The sequence below is a fragment of the Carya illinoinensis genome, chromosome 5 (genome assembly GCF_018687715.1).
Source record: "Carya illinoinensis cultivar Pawnee chromosome 5, C.illinoinensisPawnee_v1, whole genome shotgun sequence".
NCBI lineage: Eukaryota > Viridiplantae > Streptophyta > Magnoliopsida > Fagales > Juglandaceae > Carya > Carya illinoinensis.
Window position 1 is genome coordinate 38,167,701 of NC_056756.1, and position 24,750 is coordinate 38,192,450.

The 24,750-nt window shown below is 35.9% G+C and overlaps 3 protein-coding genes across 7 annotated transcripts; all 3 read right to left on the minus strand.

The window, feature by feature from the left end:
• Window positions 1–7,134: 7,134 nt before the first annotated feature.
• LOC122310917 (AAA-ATPase At2g46620-like) lies at window positions 7,135–9,073 on the minus strand. Its single transcript, XM_043125167.1, has one exon. It carries the CDS (start codon window positions 8,756–8,758, stop codon window positions 7,289–7,291), a length of 1,470 nt encoding a protein of 489 aa, XP_042981101.1. The 5' UTR covers window positions 8,759–9,073; the 3' UTR covers window positions 7,135–7,288.
• A 1,603-nt stretch (window positions 9,074–10,676) lies between these two features.
• Window positions 10,677–15,094, minus strand: LOC122310920. Of its 5 annotated transcripts, none has more exons than XR_006242700.1 (4): window positions 13,868–15,094; window positions 13,471–13,532; window positions 12,258–12,308; window positions 10,677–11,217 (listed from the first exon to the last, which is right to left on the minus strand). XR_006242700.1 is itself a non-coding variant. In XM_043125183.1 (4 exons), exons 1-4 carry the CDS (start codon window positions 14,768–14,770, stop codon window positions 11,175–11,177), a joined length of 378 nt encoding a protein of 125 aa, XP_042981117.1. In that variant the 5' UTR covers window positions 14,771–15,091; the 3' UTR covers window positions 10,677–11,174. The 5 variants fall into 5 exon arrangements, 3 of the variants coding, with proteins under 3 accessions (XP_042981117.1, XP_042981119.1, XP_042981118.1); XR_006242701.1 differs by having other exon boundaries at window positions 10,677–12,308; window positions 13,868–13,921; window positions 14,549–15,091; XM_043125183.1 differs by lacking the exon at window positions 12,258–12,308 and having other exon boundaries at window positions 13,868–13,918; window positions 14,549–15,091.
• Window positions 15,095–20,348: 5,254 nt separating this feature from the next.
• LOC122311453 (outer mitochondrial transmembrane helix translocase-like) lies at window positions 20,349–24,750 on the minus strand. The gene is made up of 5 exons (XM_043126006.1): window positions 24,409–24,750; window positions 22,959–23,259; window positions 22,055–22,213; window positions 21,611–21,906; window positions 20,349–20,900 (listed from the first exon to the last, which is right to left on the minus strand). The coding sequence occupies exons 1-5, from the start codon at window positions 24,604–24,606 to the stop codon at window positions 20,679–20,681; spliced, it is 1,176 nt and encodes a 391-aa protein (XP_042981940.1). The 5' UTR covers window positions 24,607–24,750; the 3' UTR covers window positions 20,349–20,678.

The window sequence follows — 24,750 nt, forward strand, 5'->3', positions numbered from 1 at the left end:
CCCTTAGTGCAACGTCAATCTTCTGGGTAGCCAGCCCAGTCAGCATCCGAGTAAGTATGAAGGGAAAAAGTGGAGTTATATAGAAAGAAAAGGTCGTGATTAATGGTCTGTTTAAGGTATCTTAGGATACGCTTGACTGCTGTCCAGTGGTTGAGCTTGGGTTCATGCATGAATTGGCACACTTTGTTCACTAAAAATGATATGTTTGGTCTGGTTAGGGAAAGGTACTGTAGGCTTCCAACAACACTTCGAAACAGAGTGACATTGTCAAAGGCAGGAGTGTCAAATTTGGATAATTTTGTAGAAGCGAACATGGGAGAGAAAATGGGATTGGCAGCCAACATGTTGGTATTGGTTAAAATATCAGTGATATATTTCTTTTGGGACATAAGAATTCCATCGGGCATGTAACTTAATTCTAAGCCTAGAAAGTAAGAAAGTTGACCTAAATCAGAAACTAGGAAAGCTTGGCCCAAGCAACTATCAGAGTATCAACAACTTCAGAGGATGAAGAAGTGATGACCATATCGTCTACGTAGATGAGAACGAAGATACACAGATTATTTTTATGGAAAATGAATAAAGATGGATCACCTTGTGATGGCACCAAGGTGGACCTAGTCTTAAATATTTTTTACAAGTTCTAGATGCGCCTATTACAAGGTCATGAGTTAAGAAAATCAAGGAAGTTATGCTAGGATTGGTGCAAGTCACTTGGGATGAAGCTAGCAAGACTCCAATATCCAAGATAGGCTTGAAGGAAGAAGAATCAGTTTTGATTCGTTTGATTCAAGCTATGGAAGATGGCAACACAACTTAAAGGCTTTAGACACTTGAAGGTTTTGAACTTGTTTATCTCATTAAAATGACTTTTTATTAGTAATAAGAATTAGTCTAGAATAATTGGGCTTGAGAATACTTAGCTCACATATGTTTTATTTTGTTGAACTAGGGTTTTAAGGGACTTTTTAATTCTTGCAATCACAAGAAAGGGGCGCCGGCCAAGGGGTAATTTAGGGATTGTTTAATTTTTCAGCAAGAGTTCTTTTTTTTTTTTTGGAAACTATTATGTTGGGCGCCCATCCAAGGGTATTTTGGGGAATATATTTTGTTAGGGTTTGTCTTAGGAAACATATTTAAGTTACTGTAGGCATAGCACTATTCATATCATATTTTTGAATGAATTTTTATTTGTGAGTTGTGTTTATCTCTCTTTGATAAACTTTTGAACTTATCAAAGGCAAATCATAACTTTTGTGGCGTTCTTCCTTATAATTTAGGTTGTTGAGATAGGTTTTTCAACGGATCTAAATTTTCATATAATCTAGGTTCTTGAAACGAGTTCTTCAACAGGTTTAGATTTTCCATTTGACTTGATTTTGACTTTCTTGAATGAGTTTTCAAATTGATTGTGGGTTCAAGGGATTCCATTCCCGCGGGTTCCTATCACCTTGGGATGCCAAAAAACCATAACTTAGTAGCCATAAGCTCAGTTGGGCGAACCACTCATGGGGGGACTGTTTGAGGCCATAAATGGTTTTGTTAAGCCTACACATGAAATCTGGTATGCTTGAGTTAACAAGTCTAGGAGGTTGTTGCATGAAGACATTCTCATTAAGTTCGCCATGGAGAAAGGCGTACTGAATGTCAATTTGGCATAGTGTCCAGTGATGAGAAACGGCAATAGACAGAAACAGTCTAATGGTTGATGGCTTGACGACTGGACTAAACGTCTCTGTGTAATCAATGCCAGGTTGTTGGTGAAACCCCTTTGCAACAAGCCTAGCCTTTCACCGTTCAATGGAGCCTTCTGTGCGAAGTTTGGTTCTAAAGACCCATCTACATCCAACCAAATTAGAGGCACAAGAAGGTGGAACTAAAGTTCACATGTCAGTGTTAACAAGAGCATCAAACTGAGACATGGCTTGGCACCATTCAAGGAATTTGGAAGCAGTGGTGTAGGAGGACGGTTCATCTGGAACTGTTGCAGTGGAGATGAGGCATCGTCGAGGTGGGAAGGGTACTGTGCCATCAGTAAATTGCCTTGCTTTGGAAGAATTTGTCTGGGAACGTGTTATAATTTGAGGACAAGGAAGGAGTAATGGAGAAGGAGGTGGAGCTGGGAAATGAGTAGGGGAATTGTGATTTGAGAAGGAAGAAGCTTCTAGGTTGTTTGAGTTGGGGGAGATGGGAAGACTAGATGGATTAGAGAGTGGGTTAAGAGAATTGGGTTAGGGAGAGAAATTATGAGTTGGGTTGTGAGATGGGCCTAGGATGGAGTTTGGAAGATGAAGTATAGGTAAGGTGACAGTGGATGTGATGGCCGAGTGGGAGAAGCCATTTGTTTGGAATAGAGGAAAATGTCTTCGGCAAAAATTACATCACGGGAGACGTATAAACATTGAGTTTTGAGGTCAAGACGGTTATACCCTTTATGTGCGAGGTTGTAATCAAGAAATATGCATGGAGTGGATCAGTAATTTAATTTGTGCCGATTGTAGGGCCATAGATTTGGCTAATAAAGGCAACCAAAAATTTTAAGAAAAGACTAATCATGTGGCTTGTGGTGATTCATGAAGTGTGGAGATTTGTTTTGGAGAACTAATTTAGGGAGTAAATTTATTAAATAGATGGCAGTTTGAAAAGCGTCATGCCAAAAGGAGAGTGGGCGTGATGCTTGAGAGAGAAGTGAAAGTCCAGTTTCCACTATGTAGCGGTGCTTATGTTGAACGAGACCATTTTGTTGGTGAGTATGGGGACAGAAGAAACAGTGGAAGATTCCAAGTGTTTTGCACAAGGAAGTTAAGGGGAGAAATTCCCCACCAGCGTCTGTTTGCATAGTTATTATTTTTGTGTTGAAGAATCGTTCAACAAATTTAATATAGGACGTAAATTCTTTCAACACATGAGACTTAAGTTTAATGGGAATTAACTAAGTGTATCTGGTAAAGTGGTCCACAATAGACAAATAGTAGTGAAAACCATTTCTTGAAATTAAAGGAGTTGGGCCCCATACATCAGCCCAGATAAGTTCAAGGGGCTTTGTGGTCCGAATTTTACTAGGGTAGAAGGGTAATTGATGTGCTTTGGCTAAGGGACAATCAAAACAATTAAAAGTAGAAGCATCTGGAAAATAAGGCAAATGATTGGCATGCACGACGCCAGACACCAAATTGAGGGCAGGATGGCCCTTACATTTATGCCAGTAGTTGAGAGGATCTCTTTCACCGATGTGGTTAGAGGGATTGGAAGAGGACTGCGGTGGTGGGAATTAGTAGAGACCGTCATGAAGAGGGTCGCTGATGAGGAGCATCCCTGTCAACTTGTCCTTAACCAATAAATATGTTGAGTGGAATTCAAAGAATCAGGAGTTGTTAGTGCAAAATTGAGAGACAGAGACAAGGTTTTTTGTAATTGAAGGTACATGAAGCAAATTAGCGAGATTAAAGAAAGACGAATTAGTTTTAAAAGAAGATTCACCAATATTATTAATGGGCAAGCCAGTGCCATTCCTCATATGAATTTGCTCAGCTCTTCCATATGGTTTCGAAGAGATATTGAGATGAGAAAGATCATGGGTGATGTGGTGCGTAGCAACTGACTCAGGGTACCAAGAGGAGTTAGGTATGGCGAAAAGGGAGGTGTAGTTGGCAGAGAAAGAACGATGGGGTTCAAACTGGTAGGCATGGTCAAAATGAAAATGGCACTGAAGGGCATATGACCAGGTTTGTTGCAAACCTGGCAATTGGGTCTGTTTGAGTGATAGGTTGTGGGTTAGATTGAGAAGAACGACCTCTATTTTGGGAAAATCTGGATCGCCCTTGCTAAAATTGTTGGCCACGATTAGGTGGTCTACCTCTATCGTCACAAGTGTTACCAGAGGTAAGGTTGGCTTATGGTTCAGTGGAATTGATGATGAGATTGCTGGGAGAGGTATGGGCTATGCGACTTTCTTGGATGAGAAGGAGATGGTAGAGTTCATGAGAAGTAATGGGATCTGTACAAGTAGTGATGGAGGTGATGAATGTTTCATAAGCAAAACCAAGACCATTTGACATATAAGTTACAAACTCTTTATTTGAGAGGGGGTACTAGTGGTAGATAGAGTATCAAAGAGCATGCAGAATTTATTGAAATATTCTGAAATTGGTTGATCACCTCGAGAAAGGTTGGTGAGTTGGAACCTAATCTAAAATTCTTTGGCATGGGAGTAAGAGCTAAACACAGACTCCAGAGTTTTCCAGAGATCTCTGGAGGTAGTAGGTGAGATAACATGGCCAATCACATATTCCAAAAGAGAAGAAAACAGGATGCTAAGGATCACCTGATTGATTCGTTTCCAGGTTTGGTAGGTTGGATTTGGCTTTGGGTTAGAATCGGTGGAAGAGGTAGAAAGAGAAGTAGGAGGTGCATAGTTAGTACCATCTATATAAAAATAGAGATCTTGGCCTCTGAAATAGGCAAAGATTTGAACTTGCCATAGAAGATAATTGTCTGAGTTAAGTTTAATGGTTACTATATGGGAGAATGAAGGAGAGATAGAGGTTGGAGGTTGTGAGAGATTTGCATACTCGGTGGCCATGGTGTGAGGAAGGAGGATCGGATCAAGAGACTATTAGTCGACAGCTCTGATATCATAACAAAACATAGACAATAAAGAGGAATTCAAGAATTCTATTTGTTTCCACCATGCATTTTATAGTGTATAAGGTCAGTATATATAGACCCTAGTACAACTATAAGAAAAGAATAAAAATGAATACAATGGAATATACTAGCTACCAGATAATAACATAATACAGAATCACAAGATTCTTTTTAAAGCTTCTGCTGAGATGGAGTTTTCCAGGTCATTGTCCAACTTACTAGCTGAGTCATTTTCTTGTGTACCCTTGTGTTGATAGGATTAAAGTTTTGAATGAAGAAAAATGATACTTGACCCCTTGAGTTTTGGCTCTCAAAGTTATTGCTCGGGTATTTTTTTATTTTTTTTATTCTTAATAGTTAAGAAAGTGATTATTAGTAAAGTGGTGAGTTTTCTTATTTTTCAAAAATGTTTAAGGATGTTTTAAAAATGTTTGGAAAAAATAAAGAAAAAAAATATACAATTTGCACTAGTGGTAACTTTGAGGGAACAAACTCATGGGGCTGAATAGTTTTTGGTTGAATAGCCAAAAGTTAAAAAGTGATAGATTAACCCAATTTTGACTAAAACTTTACACAAACTAATGCTAATGTTCTTAGACACTCGTCTCTCAAGTTTGACAAGAGACAGAGGTTTAGTTTGGTTATATAGATGAGATGAAATAAGATGAAGTTGAATAAAATATTAATAGAATATAAATTTTTAATATTATTTTTATTTTAAAAAAATTGAATTGTTTATTATATTTTATATAAAAATTTTAAAAAAATTTAATGATTATATGATGATGATCTTCTCATCTACCAAACCAAACCGGCCTGAGTTAAGGCCTCAAGACGATCCATATGCTCTATGCTCATTTTAAACGTAATAGTTGTTTCTGTCCAACTTCTTCCCGTTCTTCAGATTGATAATAATCCTTTTAAATGTCACTCATAATTAAAGGGATAATATACACACCTAAAAATTTGTCACTCAAATCTAAATTAAAATAAAAACAACTAAGATTCATCATTAAAAAAAAAACATACATTTCCTCTCGTCTAAATAAAAATTATGTGGGATAAAGAAAAAAAAATATTACTTTTCTCTTTATTTTTTGTATGAATTAATTTATTTAGGAACAATGTTAATGCGATTGTGTTGGATCAGTGATAAATAATTTGAAATAAAGATGATTATTTTGTGATGATACAGAATTTCTTTTCTAGGTTAATTAATCATTGACTTTATTTTATTTTGAAACAATAAAAACGACAGTTAGAATAATAAATATGACTATTGAATTTAAAAAATTCTATAAGAAAGACAAAAATAAATAAATAAATAAATAAGAATAAAATAAGTTAGCTAAATTAGCTAATATGTCTTGTATAACTAAAATTTAGTACAAATATTCACAACCAATGTTGCCTATACTACTAGAAGTAATCTTTTTATAGTAGTCATATGTGGGGATTGGTTGTTCTTTTCTTTTCTTTTCTTTTTAAAAAAAATGCTTTTTGAGCCATTCACACGCAATGACATTTATACTAGAATCTCAAAAACCTTTGGGACCCTTTTGGACAAGTAAATATCACTACAAAAATTAGATAAAAAGATCTAAATAATACAAATTAAAATATATAATCCATGCAATCTAAACTTTCAAAATCCATTATTTACTAAATAAGAATAACTAAGGTAATTGTTGATGACGTGTTTCACTGCTTGAGCAACTCCACCGTTCTCCGATCGTCCTACAAGAATGGAAGGGGTGGGGGTTCAGAGTGGTGAGCGTCATATCCGATGCCTAAATCAGTGTAGGTTTCCTATCCTAGTGCACCCGCTTTATCTATCTGACCGGTCATTGGTAGCTTGGGTTAGTAGCCATCTCTGACCTCGTATACACGGCTTGTCAACCAATAAAAGTGTCAAGCCTTTTAATTTGGAAGACTCACGCTTCATGCGAGAAACATCGTCGTTCGTCTCTGGGCTAGCCTTGCTCATCTTACTCTCTTATCTTGTTTCCTCACCATTGGGTTATCCTGAGGCTCGTTTGTGCCCCGTTGGCTGGGCTCTTGCGTCTCGGCCTGTTGCGGGAGGACAAGCCTCCCTCACAATGATATTATATATACGTAGAGCCTCTAAATTATATAGGATATTAACATGGAGATTTTAACTTTCATTTATATTGGAATTGAAAGCCTAAAACACTATAGTGTGTTGGTTACAGAGTTTTACCAGTTAATAAAATAGAATAAAAGTACAGTTTTAATATATGCAAGTTCTGCATTTGTAATTTAAAAATAATAAATTCCATTCTTGCAAATGATTTATTTTAAATGAATCTTAAATCTATCCAATTTCTTTAAAGAGAATACAGATATAACTACATAAGAATCATTACACATATAAAAGATTACATAAAAATAAATTTATAAATTGATATAATTTTATTTACTTTATAATAAAAATAATTTTATAATTTGACATACTGTATCAAGTTATATCAATTTATAAATTCACTTTCATGGAATTCTTTTATGAGTAAATTACTTCTCTAATTACATACAATTCATTAATCCGTTTTACATGTTTGCTTAAACAAAAACGAAAAACAAAACAATCGTCCAATTAATTAATCACGGGTTAATAGGTGGGTTAAACGTCGTGTCGCGAGCCTTCCTTCTCGCCCGAACTCATATCCAATGACTCCTTTCTTCTGCTTCCCATCTTCAACAGTCCGTACAGTTTCCGAAACTCTCTCACCGTGTGAATGCTTTCCCGACAGAATACCCCTGCCGGTTCAACCGCCTCATCCCCGGATCGACCCGACCCACTCCCACTCAAACCCGGAACGACCGTACCATTAGAAGTCGTACCGTTGGTTTGCAGCGCCGTGATGACCGATTTCAATGCCCGCGTCGGCGAATTCCGGTTCGAAATCATGATCTCGCCGATCTCGGCGTGACTCAGACTCGCGCCGGTTTGAAAGATCTCCTCCACCTGAGGGAACAGCTTGTGATCCTTCACTCCCAAGTAGGAACTCGCCAAACTCTTAAACGCAGAGAAGCAATCACAGGAGGGGAATTCGATGTGTACGTCGATCCTCCCGGGCCTCGTGATCGCCGTCCGATCACCTACGTCCTTCCCGTTCACAGTGAATACCATCACACGCTCTTCGCCGCAGCACGATACAATTCCGTCCATGAAATTTAGCATCCCCGACATGCTCACTGCCGTCGTACTCGAACCTTTCCCGTCGAAAAACCGATCGAGATCCTCGATCACGATCAGCGACTTGCTCGTAGTTTGCAACAAGAGCGTCTTCAGTTCTGAGTCGTCCGAGACCTTGGACATGTCAATATCGTACACGTCGTAACAAAGGAGCCTCGACATTGCCGCGACGAAGCTGGTTTTTCCGGTGCCGGTAGGACCGTACAGCAAATAACTCCGTTTCCAGACGCGGCCCAATCTGTGGTAATACTGTTTAGACTTGAGGAACTGCTCGAGATCGGACCTCACCTTGTTTTTCAAGTCGGCGTCCATCACCACCGTGTCAAAGCTCGCCGGGTGCGTGAAAGGGATCGATCTCCACCGCGCATTTCCTCGCTCCAAATTCATGTACAATCTAGTTTCCTTCTTTCTCTGCTCGATCTCGTCCGTGACCGAGAGGATATGCTGCAGGTACTGTCTCAAGACTCTACGCTTGTCGTTTCTCCTTATCTTTAGCACGTACGATCTAGTACTGCTGCTGCTTCCTCCATCGTCTCGTTCCGATCCGTTCGTCCACGAAACTCTGGCACTAAAAAACTTGTCATAGACGATCTGGTTGGAATCAAAGTGGAGAAAAATTTCGCTGGGCTTGGAACCGGAGAGTAGGTTGAGGTTCGTAAGATCGGGATCGTCAAGGGAGGCTAAGGAATTAAGGTAAAGAGAAACCTTGCGGTAGAGCTGGTTTTCTTGGTAGTACTCGTTGTACTGTGGGATTTTGTAAGACTGGTAAACGTGAAAGCAATCTTCGAAACATCGCCACCATTTCGAGAAAATGCCAAGTATAGAGGTTTTGAGCAAGAACCTAAGAATTATTAAAGAAGAAACGATGGCGAAGAATAAACCCAGAAACATCATATATATATATATATATATATACACACACACACACACTAACTATGACGAAATACAATGATTTAGATGCAAAGTTTGAGAGTTTGGAGAGTGTGGTTAGGTATTTAAACTAGTTTGGTTGATGAGATGGGCAAGAACTGAGGAAATGGGGAAGGTTGAGGAGAATTGAAAACATGGAGCATGAGAATTAATGGGGGTTGCGTTTATAAGGGAATATTCATTCACGGCCGGCGGGATCCGGCGAGTTTAATTAATTAAAAGGTCAAAAGTTGGGAGTTCTGTTTTGGTTGCTTGGCTGGTGGCTGTGAATGTATGACCATTGTACCTACTATATTAAATGAGGGAAGCGCATTGATTATTCAACGGTCTTGACCATAGATGAGATATTTATGTTTTTTTAAGTACTTTGTTCAAAGCTTTCTAAAATGCATACGAACACAACTTTTTACTCTTTTTATTATTATTATAATTTTATTTTTAAAGAATGAATAATAATTATATAAAATTTAAAACTTAAATAATATTAAATAATAGTTACATAAAAAAAATATAATAAATAATCTCTAACCATCTAATACCACGTTATGAAATATTTAGCTGATGATGAGAATTGAGATAATGTGTACCAATATTATTCCAATAATTTTGTTTATTATTCTTGCTTTTTAATTATATAATTGGGTGATCATGCTGTACATTCAGGAAGTTGTTGGGTATGTCTACATACATACACACATATATGGATATCTGTTTTAGTAATTTCCTTTCCCTTAAAATTGAATGGTATAATTTGAATGAGATGTGTTTTTGTAAATCGGGTCGGTCAATACATCTCTTTTAGTTATAAGAAAAATCAAAATACTATTTATTAATTGATGAGTCACGTTTCTACCCTTTTCACATCATTAATTAATGTGTTTTGTTGTGCCACCATGGCCGGCGCGGGAAGGTAGCGGGCACGGGAGAGGAGAGAAAAAGAGAGAAACAAAAAAAATTAGAGGGACAGGTAGTATATTGGTAGTGTGTCGTATCAATATGTAGAATTTCTTTATATCTATAGTATTTTTCTTTTAAATATTAAGATGAATTGAGTTGAGTTGTAAATAGTAATATTTTGTGGATCTTATTGAGATGAGTTTAACTTTTTTAGGTTAAAACGTATGAAGTAAATTGAGATGTGTTTAATTTTTTTATAAGAAGTTGAAAAGATAATAAATCTTATCAATAATTAGTCTGATATAAATTGAGTTTAGTTCAATAAAATAGATTTAACTTATCAGTTTGTAAATTTAATTTTATGAATTTTTATTATATATATATATATATATATATAGAGAGAGAGAGAGAGAGAGAGAGAGAGAGAGAGAGAGAGAGAAGTCTGATCGCATGGCACTCAAAAGCCACCACATTGGTTGCTCCGTTTGAAGTTGGTAGCTTTGAACAAGTAAACTAAACTTTTCATGCATGTTTTCAACGCCGCATATTGTTTTTCTATATGTCTTTTACACAGTCTCTACGTACCTAACCATTGAAAGTTTGGCCACTTCCTTTGATTCTTTATCGACAACTGATCATTTTGGCCACTTACGAAACTGGATAAACACCCCAATAAATATTCTATTATGGTACATGGTCGACATAAATATAAGGAATTGAAGTTTTATGCAGTCATTTAAAAAAATTGAGAACTATCTTAATGAGACAAGTAGATTTTTCAAATGGCACTGATGAGAGATAGAGAGTATGCACGAAATGGAAAAAAGAAGACTGAATTTATTATTCACATCAGAAAAAATATTATATACTATAAAGGAATAACATCATAACTAAAGTGCACACGCATACAGGTGATTAAAAGATTAAAATAACTTTAATACACTAAGAGGCCGTCTCAAGCACACCTAGCTTGCGAAGAAGACTATGGAATCGATGTGTGCTCAAAGGCTTAATAAAAAAATCACCTAATTGATGTCCAGATGAAACATGTAAAGTATTACAGTGCTAGCTTGAATCATATCCCTAACTAAATGACAATCTATCTCAATGTGTTTAGTTCTGTCATGAAAAACAGAATTAGCAGCAATATGAAGGGCTGCTTGACTATCATAATACAATACAGATGGAGAAGAAAAATTAATTCTGAAATCAACAAGTAATGCAAGAAGCTGTTTTATTTCACAACAAGTAGAGGCCATGGAGCAATACTTAGCTTCAGCAGAAAATCTAGAAACTGTTACTTGTTTCTTGGACTTCCAAGAAATCAGTGAATCACCAATGAAAAAACATAAACCAGTAACTGAGCATCGAGAGTCAGGATATGTGGCCCAGTCTGAATCACAAAAACCTTTCAGCTGCATAGAGGATGAATTGGGAAAGAACAATCATTGACCAACAGTAGCCTTGACATATCTAACAACCTTCATAGCAGCATCATGATGAGATTGTCAAGGTTGGTCCAAAAACTGACTCAAAGAATTAACAGAATAAGAAATGTCAAGTCTGGTGAGTGTCAAATAAAGAAGTCGACCAATCAACTGTCGATAAGAAGCTGGATCATCAAGTAAAGGACCAGAAGAATCAATTTTGGACAACCTCAGGTTTTGATCCATAGGAGAAGTAACAAGCTTACCAACTAGAAGACCATAATCAGATACAATCTCAAGGGCATATTTTCTCTGAGAAAGAGAAATACCTTTGGAAGATCTAGCCACCTCAAGCCCCAAAAAATACTTCAAATTTTCAAGATCTTTTAGCTTAAAATGTAAATGAATGAAAGCTTTAAGATCAGCAACATAATTTGAATTATTAGAGGTAATGACAATATCATCAACATTCACCAAAAGTGCAATAAAAGAATCACCAAAAATGCTTTGTAAACAAAGAGTAATCAAATTTAGACTGATTAAATCCAGAAGTAAGTAAGGTGGAAGAGAACTTAGAGAACCATTGGCAAGAAGCCTGTTTCAAACCATTCAAGGACTTGAGAAACTTGCATACTCAAGAGTCTTCTGGTTTTGAAAAATCAGGTGGTAATTTCATGAAACTTCTTAATCCAACTCACCATGAAGAAATGTATTATTTAAATCCATTTGATGTAATTCCCAGTTGTGAATGGCAGCCAAAGCTAGAAAACAACGAACAATAGTAGGCTTTGCCACATGAGAAAAAGTATCAAAATAATCAATGCCCTCATGTTGAGTATAAGCCTTTGCTACTAATTGAGCTTTATATCTTTCTACAGTATCATCAGATTTCAACTTGCACTTATACACCTATTTACAACCAATGGATTATTTGCCAGGAGGTAAATCAGTTAAAACCCAAGTTTTATTAACTTCAAAAGCACTAATTTTAGCAGCCATTGCATCCCTCCAATGAGGATGTTTGATGGCTTGATGGAAAATTTTTGGTTCATATAGAGAATCAACATAAGAGTAAAAGTGTTTGTATGAATTAGAAAATTTTGAATATGATAAGTAGGAAGAGATAGGATATACAGTACCTATAATTGAAGAACCAGCAACCAGAGGAGAATGAGTAACTTCATTATTTGCTGTCAAGGAACAATGATAATGTTGCAAGTAATCAGGTGGTCTCCTATTTCTTGTAGATTTGCAAGTAGGAACAGATGTATTTTCTGAGGTATTAGGAATAGAAGGTGAGAATGAAATAGGTTGAGAGGGAGTGAGAGTAGTGTCTAATAAAAGGGTAGGTAAAACCATGTCAAATTGAGAAAAATCCAATGGGATTTCAGACAAAGAGTGTATAGAATTGACTTGAAAGGCAAAATAATCTCATGAAATGTAACATCTCGAGAAATTAAAGTTTTATGAGTATGGATATTATACAATTTATACCCTTTTATGCCAACTGGATAACTAATAAACACACAAGCTTGAGCTTGGGGAGAAGATTTTGTTGATGAATTACCAAGAATAGAAGTATAACAAAGGCAACCTAAAACTTTAAAGTGATTGTATTGAGGTTTAGCAGAAAATAAGACCTCATAAGGTGACTTATTAGAAAGAATATGGGTTGGTAATCTGTTTATGAGATAAATAGCAGTTAAAACACAATCAATCCAAAAGTTTAAAGGAATATGAGATTGAAATCTAAGAGCTTGAGCAACATTCAATATGTGTTGATGTTTCTTTTCAACAATAGCATTTTGTTGAGGAGTATATACACAACTTAGTTGATGTATAACCCCTTTATTAGCAAAAAATGATTTCATGTCAAATTCCAAAGCATTATCAGTACGAACAGTTTTGATTTTACAATGAAATTGAGTCTCTACAAAAAAGAAAAAAGATTGTATGTAAAATCGAGTTTCAGATTTAGATTTAAGTAAGTATATCCAAATACACCTACTAAAATGATCCACAATGGTTAAAAAATATTTAAAGCCATTATAAGAGGGTATAGAAAAAGGTCCCCATACATCACAATGAACAAGTTCAAATATAGATGTTGAAACAGATGTACTCAAAAGAAAAGGAAGTCGTTTTTGTTTGGCAAAAGGACATATATCATAATGATTATTATGCTGATATGTAATATGTCCAAGATCAAAAGCAATATCATGTAATCTAGGAGCAAAAATTTGTCCAAGGCAGTAATGCCAAATGTGAGAATTGTTTCTAACAGAATTACAATGAGAAGAAATATCAGTATTAGCAATTTTACAAGAGATGGAAGCAGTGCCTGGTACTTACATTAAATGGTATAATCCTTGTGATTGCTTAGCTACTCCAATTGTCCTCCAATTAGAGAGGTCCTGAATGTAATAGAAATCATGTAAGAACAAGAGAAAACATGATAACTGTGAAACTAATTTGTTGACTGAAATTAGATTGAAAGTGAAGGCTGGTACATACAAAACATTAGTTAGAACCAAGGAATCAGAGAGTCTAACCATGCCCATATGTGTAACTTGAGTATATGAACCATTAGGTAATTTCACAGATATGTTGACAAAGGAATTGATATTGGAGAAAAGGGACAAAGCACCAATCATGTGATCGGTTGCACCCAAATCAAGTATCCAAGATTGAGAGGGAATAGATTTTTTAGTGTGATTAGAAAATATGGATGAAAGAAGAACATATATACCTGAGCAAGAAGGATCGGATGTGGATGAAGGAGATGGTGCAAAAACTGTACCTACTTGATTGACAGAGGAAACATTAGAATGATTTTGAAGGAATGAAATGAGCTATTTACATTGCTCTTGAGAAAAATGAAAGTTTTGGGTTAAAACTCAATCAGAAACAGATGGGCTAGCAGTGGCCTGATTGACATTAGGGTTTAAAGATTTTAGTTTGTATTCAGGAGGATACCCGTGAATTTTATAACACTTATCAATAGTATGCCCTGATAAGCGATAATGTGTACAGTATGGTCGATCTTTTCGAGAAATAGAGGACTTGTTGTGTTTGGATCCATTAGATCTGGTAGATCCATGATTAGAATCTCAAGCAGGATCACGATTAGAATCACAGTTCGAAAGCAAAGCCACAAATTCAATAGGAGATAAAGAGTCAGAAACAATTTTCCTCTGTTTTTCCTCTTGAAGAACAAGAGAGAAAACTTTGTTAATTGGGGGAAATGGATCAGAAAGTAAAATCTGGCTTCACAAATGAGCATAAGACTCATTAAGTCCCATCAAGATACGTAATCCTCTTGTTGAAAATCAACAAGTTTCTTTACAGCTCCATAGGAACATGAAGGAAAAGGGCGAAAATGCACCATCTCTTCCCAACAACTTTTTAAACGGGTAAAATAAGAACTTACTGAGAAAGCTTCTTGAGTTAAAGAAGCAATGTTCTTTCGGATTTGAAAAATGCGAGGATGGTTACTCTGAGCAAACATTTCTTTTAGATCATTCCACGTCTTCTCGGCAGAGTTAGATCTCCTTGGACATGGCGTTGAGAAGCCATAACAGAATGACATTGTTACATCAGATCCATGCACTGTGCATCGGATCAAAGGAAGGGGGTGGTGGCAGAGCACCATTCACAAAACAAAGCTTATTCTTGGAGATAAGAGCCATGGACATGGATCAATTCCAAGTAAGGTAGTTTTCATCGTTAAGCAGCTGAGAAACAAGAACAACACCAAGACGATCACCATGTTGAAGATAAAAGGGATTGAAATAATCCTCGAATTGATGAGTAGCGGAAAAAGTAGAATCAAAAGTCATTTTGAATAAGAAAAGACGTTGATGATGTAGAACGGCATTGAGGAAATTTTAGAGTTAGGGTTTTTTTTGTCTGATACCATGATGAGAGATTGAGAGAAAACACGAAATGGAAGAAAGAAGACTGAATTTATTATTCACATAAGAAAAAGTATCATATACTACAAATGAATAACATCCTAACTAAAGTGCACGTGCATACAAGTGATTAAAAGATTAAAATAACTTTAACACCCTAGTAGATACCACTTTTTTCAAAGGTTTTAGGCAAGATTTGTACACCATAAACCTTAGAAAAGTATATTTATGGTAGATTTGGAGGGTGAGATGAGAATTTTTTATTTTAAATAAAATTTTAAAATATTATTTTTGAATATTATTATTGTTTTGAGATTTAAAAATTTTGAATTGATTATTATATTTTATGTAAGAATTTGATAAAATTATAATAACGAGATAAGATAAGACGAGAATTTTATGTGTCATCTCATGTCTCAAGCCTACCCTTAAGGCGGACTATCCACCCGTGATACGTGGGCAACCTCATAATTTGCAGGTTCTTAATTTTGGACCTTAAACCCCTCAAACAATATTACCAATCTCATATATATATATATATATATATATATATATTTATACCAATCATATATATATATATATAAATATATATATATTAAAAAAATATATATATTACCAATCCCACCGTTCTGCACACTATCTATAAAGAAGTAATAGAGTTACAAGTACATTCAGAACCTTGAAAGAGCAAGTGGGCAATGATCAAGGGCAACTATGACTTAAAAGTCTTGACAGTTGGTTCAGAATCATTTTCATCTCATCTTATCAATCTCATATAATCTCACAATATGTTTAAATTTTCATATAAAATAAAATAAAAAATTCAATTTTTTTGAATTCAAAAATCATATTAAAAAATATATTCTAACAATATTTTATTCAACTTTCAACTTTTATCTCAACTCATCTCATTTGCGAAAACAAACGAAGCTAAAAAAAATCATGTAAAAAGTACAATATATAAAATATTTTTGTTCTCATTTTATTTTCTTTTCTTTCCCGTCAAAAGCTAAATATAATAGAGGCCGATTGGTTTGAAAAAGACTCTTAATCCATTTTATCTCATCTCATCGTTACAACTTTTTAAAATTTTCATATTAAATATAATAAATAAATAATTTTTTTAAAACTTAAAATAATAATAATATTAAAAAATAATATTCTAATAATATCTTATTCAATTTTCAACATTCATCCAAACAAACTCTTGTTTTTTGTTGAAAACGAAAATGTCTTATACATAATATAATTCGTGATCTTTCACTGCTATAATATTCAGCTTATAATTAATTTTATAGATTCATGATGATTTTATGTAAAGAAGCAGCTTTTGAATCACATGATTCACATGCATGTTAATTGTCAAAGATATTTTTATTTTTTAATTATTAAGGACTTCTTTCTAAGTGGAGTTTCTGCCATGCATCTACCTTACAACATTATTAGTCGTAATATCAGATAATAAAGATAGTCATATTTCTATACTTTTTCTTGGATTTATTTTAGTCATTTCGAAAACTGCTGTAAGATTGCTAATTTTATATTTTAAATAAATAAATAAATAACTTTGATTTAATTAGATTAACTATTATATATATATATTCATTTAATAAGCTTAACTCAACTGTATATATTATTTACTTTTTATTTAATAAAATCATATAATCGGAAGAATGACATGGTTATATATATAATAGTTAATCTAATAATTTATATAATCTTAATCTACCCACCCTAGCTTGTAAGCAAAAAATTTGCCTTTGCACACACTAACATAAATGATTAACATAATGTTTGGGAACAGTAACCATACAAATATGTAGAATTACTATAGTTTGTAAGCAAAAAATTTGTCTCTGTCTCTTCCAATGTAGACAATGTTACGGGTTAGCTAAATTTTGATTTGCATTTACATTTGGCTACACCAATACTAATGCTTCCTGTCGTTTACTAAAGTATAGCAGTATGGGAATCATTAGCTTTGACGAATACTAGAAATTTATTGTTAATATCGAAAGCTTAATCGCAGATTCCAAAATTCATGCTTTGAAAATTAACTAGAGAAATGCTTCAGTTATAAAAAGATATCGCAAAAGTAAATCTACAAATTTATGTGACTTAATGCAGTACGTTAGATTATAAATATACTTTTATTATAAAATAGATTTAATGTATCATATGAATCAATGATAGTCCATAAATTTACTTTTGTGGGATCTTTTTTATTTTGAGTGGTGTTAAACCTCTCTCAACCTCAAAACTAGTTCAAGAGATGAAGCTTTCTCTCACACCTATTAACTAACCACCAGCTCATTCCACAACCGATATGGGACAACCTTAACAATTTTTTCCTCACACATCGAGCCCTGTGTTGGAGCAGTGACAACCCGTTTCTCCTACAGACTGTTAGGCCTAAGACTATTGGTAAACCTGGATTCTGATACCAGTTATTGTGAAAAAAGATGACAAGAAAGCAAAAGTAAACAAAAAATAAACAATCAATCAATCACACGATACAAATTTATGTGGTTCAGCAATGTGCCTACACCCACATAGCTGAAGAGGATTTTATTATGCTGAGGGAAGGAACCCAAGACAAGAACTCAACTAGAGGTAGATCAAAATCAAGAAACAAGGACAAGAGCAAGTCAAGGCCTGGACGGTTGGTGACTTATTGGAACTATGACAAGATTGGTCACATAAAAAGGAACTGTAAAAATTCGAAGAAGACGGAGAATGATAGTGCAAACGTGGTAACTAAAGTACATGATGCATTACAACTTGCAGTTTACAATTCGATCGATGATTGGATACTAAATTCAAGGGCTTCCTTTCACACCTTTTCACATTGAGAGATTATGTAGAACTAAATTGTTGGTGACTTCATAAAGGTGTACTAGGCTGATAGAGAGGTACTAAACTTGGTGGGAATGAGAGACGTTGACATTGTCCTTCCTAACAGAAATGTGTGGACTTTGTATAAAGTCAGACACATTCTCAAGATGAAGAAAAATCTCATCTTTGTAGGACAACTCGACAATTGTGGCCACTTAGTAGTGCTCTTTGATATCACGTGGAAGGTTACTGGAGGAGCAATGGTGTTGGCTCAAGGTAAGAAGATCGGTACTTTGTACATGACATCACAATCAAGTGACACCATCGCTACCATTGCAATAGAGAGCACTACAAAGTTGTGGCACTGTCGGCTTGGCCATATGAGTCAAAATGGCATGAAAGAATTACTGTCGAAAGGAAAGCTACCGGAACTAAAGTGAATTGATCTATGTATGTATGAAAACTGTATACTGGAGAAGCAAAAGAAGGTAAGTTTCTTGAAAAGTGATAGGCACTGAGATCAAAAGTTGGAACTTTTACACACAGACTTGTGGGGGCCTTCTCGGGTGCCGTCTCTTGAAGGCTCATGGTATTACATCACATTCATCGACGACCATAGCAGGAATTGTGTTTACTTTTTTAGCAGAAAATCTAACGTTTTTAATGTGTTCAAAAAGTTGAAAGCTCTAGTTAAGATAGAGATAGACCTAAAGCTGAAATGCTTGAGGTCGAACAATGTTAGAGAATACATTAATGGAGGGTTCAAGGAGTACTATGTAGCTCATTATATCAGAATGGAGAGACCATCCTCGGGACCTCACAACAAAATGGTGTTACTGAGTGTATGAGCAGAACCATCAATGAGTGTGCTAGAAGCATGAGGCTGCATGCTAGGCTACTACCTACATTCTGGGCAGATGCAATTAGCACTGTCATTTACCTGATCAATTGAGGACCATCAGTTCCATTAGAGTGTAGATTGCTTGAGGAGACTTGGAGTAGAAAAGAGGTTAAACCTTCTCGTTTCAAAACTTTTGGTTGTATTTCTTGCATTCATGTTAATTTTGGCGCTTGTGGCAAGCTTGAGGTCAAATAAAAAAAAAGTTATTTCATTGGCTATGGAGATGAGGCATTTGGCTATTAATTCAGGGATAAGCAAAGTCGAAAAATCATTAGGGGCAAGAACATGATTTTTAATGAGAAAGTTATGTACAAGGATAGGTCTGGTACAATAGTTGATGCAACTTCTTAGGAGTCTGAGTTCGTGAGCCTGGATGACCTATGAGAGGTTATAGTGCAAAACATAGGTGTGAGTAACGAGGAGAGTGGACCCAATGCACTCATTCCTATTATTCCACAATTAGATCTAGAGCCGTCCACACTTATAGTTGCAGTTTGCAAGTCTACTAGGACTATCCAACCCCCGCAACAATTCTCAACCATCTTGAACTATATTCTGTTGGAAGACAGTGGAGAGCCACATGGTTATGAGGAAACCTTGAAAAATGAAAATTCAAGCAAGTGGGAGTCGACCATGAAGGATGAGATAGGTTGCTTATTAGGGAATCAAACATGAGAGTTGACAGAACTTCCACAAGGAAAGAAGGCGTTGCATAACAAGTGGATGTACTGAATAAAGACTGAGTATGATGATAGTAAAAGGTAACATGTTTGTGTTTCACTGGAGCAACCACAAGCTTTGTATACACTCTAGGTTGTATTGCCATGTTTACCTTGCTAATATGTTGACAAAGGGTGTTACATTTGAAAAATTGAAATTGTGTACAACTTTAATTGGTCTTCTAGCTTGAAAACAGAGACTATGAGTTACAAAGGTGGAGGATAGGAGTGGGCTCTGACTCCGACGGAGTCGGAATGCCCACATCTACACTTCGACTCCAACTCCTTGTTTATAACTTACTCATGGACTCCATAAGAGTTGGGGTCTTGACAAAATTCGGATGGAGTCCCAACTCTTATGGAGTCGAAGTGGGCAGAGTTTTTGTCCACCCCTAGTGGAGGATATCAATTTTGGGAGGCAGATAGTGATGCATTGATTGTACCAATCTCCAAGCGAGAGAATTGTTTAGTTCTCTTAGGCCTCTCTCAATCCTAAAATTTAGTTCAAGAGGTTTTCCCTTCACATTTATAAACTAACCAGAGTTCCTTCCACAACTAATGCGAAACAATCTCAACACTTTATACCTGTAGCACATCTCAATTAAATAACATATAGATAGAGCGAGATCAATGCCTGACATAAGAGGTATATTACCATCATGTATTTTCTCAAGAATCAAAGTCTTCAGAAACCGTGTAAATTGTCAAATGAATATCCAAGGCACCATGAAAATATTAGAAGAGACAAATGTTTGGGAGTTATCCAATACATTTACCATTCAAGGTTATGGCCCTTTGCAGCCTAAATAGTAAATTGTGCTATTCCTCAACGTTTATGTGGGATTCATAACCCAACTTCCATCAGAGAAAAAAGTTCCTGCTGAGATTTGTTTGACAAGATTACAATATCCTTTACACCTCTGCATTGGTTGGGAAAACGCGAGGACACAAACCATCTTCGTTGAACCATCTCCGCTGCCCACCCATCGCGTTCAAGTTGTAAAAATTACAAAAGAGGATGGAGAAAAACTGATAGCAGAACCGTATTAAGCATATTGTTAACAATATAAATTTAAATACGTTTACAAACAATATAAAAACCCATCAACAAATACTCTATGACTACCAAAGTTACTGTTGAAAATGAACGATCAAATTCGATTGAGGGTACTGGGCTTCAATGCGGGCATTCTATGGCTCCTGGCCATCTGATTGAATGTTCAAAATCTGGGAAACCACAAGCTTAGATAGCTCATTTATTGCCGCTTGAACCTGATAATCACCTGGCTCCCTATTCCCGGACCACCCAGATGATTGCGGGGTTAATCCAGTATACTCACTAGCGGCTACTTTCGTCTTACGTGATGAGGCAAAAACTTTCTCCAAATCTGACTGTGATAACGGCCTCGGTGCCTGAAGCAAAAGATAAACGACCAGAATTGTTACCATGCAAAACTGAAGTCAATTACATCTAGCTAGATATACGATGGTTGTTTTAGTTAAGTTATATAAACAACTAATGACTTTAATGCTAGAGTGATAAGAATACCAAAATTTCTGTCCACTCTGTACTCAAACGTTTTCAACCCTCCATTTCAGTTCATGTCCACAACACAATCTGTTGCCATGGTTCTTAAAATTGGATTTTCAAACAATCTGTTGCCATGGTTCTTAAAATTGGATTTTCAACCCCAAAAAACACGTAGTGATTAGTAAAAAGTAAAAATATGTCTGAACCTACAGCTCTTCCGAAGCCCACCCTTTGACTAGACTGCACACTGGAATTACAGCTATACAGTGAACTTAAACGAGCAAATGATTAATGATCAATAGCAGAAGCAAAGAGTTTAAATAATTAAATTTATGACACCAGAAATGATTGCCAAAACAGATGCGAGATAAGAAACTCAGCCAAAAAGAGAGTAGAATTTAATGGGCATCTTTAAGATTAAGCAATAACTACAGTGCGCAAGATAAATCTACTCCATATTGCAAGGGAATTCCCAAGAGTTTGAAAGATATGACGCGTCATATGTTGTCAACAGGCTCTGCCATACCCAAGCATTGCACCAAGAAGTTTTAATTAAAAAAAAAAATTGTTGGAAGAAGAAAATAATACTCACTGAAGAACGTTTCCCTTTCTTCTCTTCATCTAGTAGGTCCCTGATGGGAAAATATGCTGCTTTCTTGCAGAGATCAAGAAGATCTGAACCTGTGTAACCTTCACACAAGCTGGATAGGATGTCATAGTTGAGGTCGTCTTCAACCCTCTCATCCCTCAGAATCACTCTCAGTATCTCAGCCCTCTCCCTGCGGTCAGGGATCCCAATTTCAAATGCTTGAGGAAGACGTCGGAGTATAGCCTCATCAAGTTCAGATGGACGATTAGTAGCAGCTAGAACCATAACTCGAGCATTCTCTACAAAACAACATGAAATCATCAGAACAGAAGACACTGTTTTCACATAACTAATCATCACCATGCAAACTGTTTAGAACCACCATCAGATTTTATTTTTTAAAGAGAAAATCATAAGCATAGCCAATGTCTAAATAAACAAACTCACGATCTGTGGTGAATCCATCCCATAAAGCCATGAACTCAGTCTTCATGTTTGTTAATGCTTCATGATCTGTGTTACGACGCTGACCCAAGAAACTATCCACCTCATCTATAAATATGATAGCTGGTTGAAGTTTATGGGCCAAACTAAATACAGCAGCAACTGCATGAAATAAAAAGACAAAGTTTTTAAAATTAAGAATCAACAAAATCAAACTGCCACACTTGACAGAAGACAGAACTACTTCGAGTAGCATAATCACTATCTACAATTAGTTTCAATACTGATTCTTTTTGTTCGTGATTGTATAAGAGCATATATTAGGTATGATGTGTTCTTATATTACAGATATACACTTAGTCAAAATAATTGCAATTTAAATGGACTCCCGTCTTGGTTTTGAGATCACCTAGAACCAAGTCTTTGAAAGTTTTGTATCTTGTTTCAAGATATATAATAATTGATTCGGTTCATTGACCTCAAGTAGGTTGTCAGCAGCACTTATGATCGATGACAGTGAAATGAACAAATATATATTTAAATGTAACCCACTTAGTTTAGCATCATCATCCAGAGCATTCTATTGATATCACCAAAAAAAAAAAAAAAAAAGTAAAAATATTTAAATTAAGATCATTAGGCAATCTCAAAACTAAGAGAGAAATCCATTTAATTTACAATCAGTCTGACTAAAGTGAAACTTAATACTTCTTACATAATCGATGAAGTGTTGTAGTTTTCAGGTCAATGAACCGAATAGCTCGGGTAAGTCGTGCTCTTTGACGAGGCCGACCAAGAGAAATAAGTTAGCAGGCCAAAATAATTTAGTTTAATCATACATGTTTGGAAAGGGCAGAAGAAAACCCTCAAATCCAAGAGGGGGAGTGTAGTTAGTATCTTCACTCACCAAGTTTTTGTGCATCACCAAACCATTTGCTCATCAGATTGGATATCCTCACGTTAATGAAAACAGCTCCAGACTCTTTTGCGATAGCTTTGGCAAGCATGGTCTTCCCGGTACCTGGAGGTCCATATAACAAGACCCCTTTCTGGGGACCCAAAAGCTTCCCATGGGAGAAAAGGTCAGGCCTCCGCAATGGAAGTATCACCAGTTCAAATAAAGCTTCCTTGATGGATTCCAATCCTCCAATAGAGTCAAATTCCACATCAATGTGGTCAGGATTTATAACATCACAGGCTATGACATCCTGTAGGTAAAGAAAAACACAAATCAAGTATGAGAAAAATGTTAATTCTAAACCTTTATTCTTATAAGTATTAATTCTAAACTTTATTTAGTGTTAATTCCAAACCTTTCTTCCACATAAACTTTATCAATCTTTAGGGTGTAATAGATAGTTCACATAACTAGAAAAACTAAATGGTGTTTTGGAGATGGATGCTTAAGTAAGAACAGAGATTTCTCTACCATAAAATGAGATGAAAAGGTCATTTGCAATTCTTTATACTAACTTCTAAATGCAAGTATTCACAGGGAATACACAAATTCAGTATGTGGGTACACCTCTAGAAGCCTGCCTAGCACCTAATCCACAACAAGCTATAGAACATCCCCACCAGGTCATTTCTCTTCCGACAGAAGTTATTTCCTAAAGAAAAATTTTTCCTTTAAACAAAAAAGATGGTGGGCATTCCGCACCAATAAGTGCTTGGACATTCTATGTACTTGGATTGTGCCTTTCGTGTTTTTAAATGAAAATTATAGCTTATAAAAAAAACAGTTCACACGAATAGGAACCATCAAAGAAAACTGCAACCACAAAACAGAAATGACAGCTTCGTGCAATCCAAAAGTCGATCCAATGCAGCAGGTTCGGGTGGAGGGTGGGTTTTTTTTTATCTTTTAAAAGCATAAGCTTATTGCAAAACAAAAATCCTTTTGTACAGAGTGTGTTAAACCCACTACATTTTATTTAGTTTTAATCAAAATATTATCTCATTGTGGTCTTTAATACATTCTCATAAGGAAATTCATTTTACAAGAATTGTTAGTGTGAGCCGAAAGTACAACTCTAACCTCGGATACCGAATTCCATCAATATAATATCCAAGTACTCGGTAATATAAAACCATTTCACTCGCTTCGTATATCCCACAGACACCAAAAAACGCAAAACTTATTCAAAATCCATGCAATCAGAAATTCATGCTTTCAGACTCACCACAATATATCAAAATCCAAACAATCAAAAAGGAAAGGAAAAAAAAAACATAATAACCTTCAAGCGAATCCTCAAACTAAAACAAAACACGACGATAAACAGAGCCTAGGAGGACAGAAAGGCAGAGTTTGACGGTTAGGGAAGCCTGGGAAACACTATTTACAAACAACAAACCTCGTAAGGGTTAGTCTGGATGAGAGGGCGACCCAAGCGCTTGGAGATCTCCTTCTTGTGCTCGAGCGCTTTCTTCGAGGCCTCTCGGTTAGGGTCGAGGTGCCGGAGCCCCGCGAACAGCACCAGGCAACTCAAAGCCGCGCTCGCCGCGTACAGTACCAGTTCTTGCAAGAACTTCGTCTCCGATGACCTTCCCATTTAACTTATTTAACTTTTTACCTTCTAGGTTCTCTTCTACGTTTAGGGTTTTGGAATTTGGAAGAGAAAGCTGTCGGCTTGGGGATGACATGAAACGGTGGGAAGTTCAGAGTTCCTTCGGAATGTGGACATTACCAAAGTACT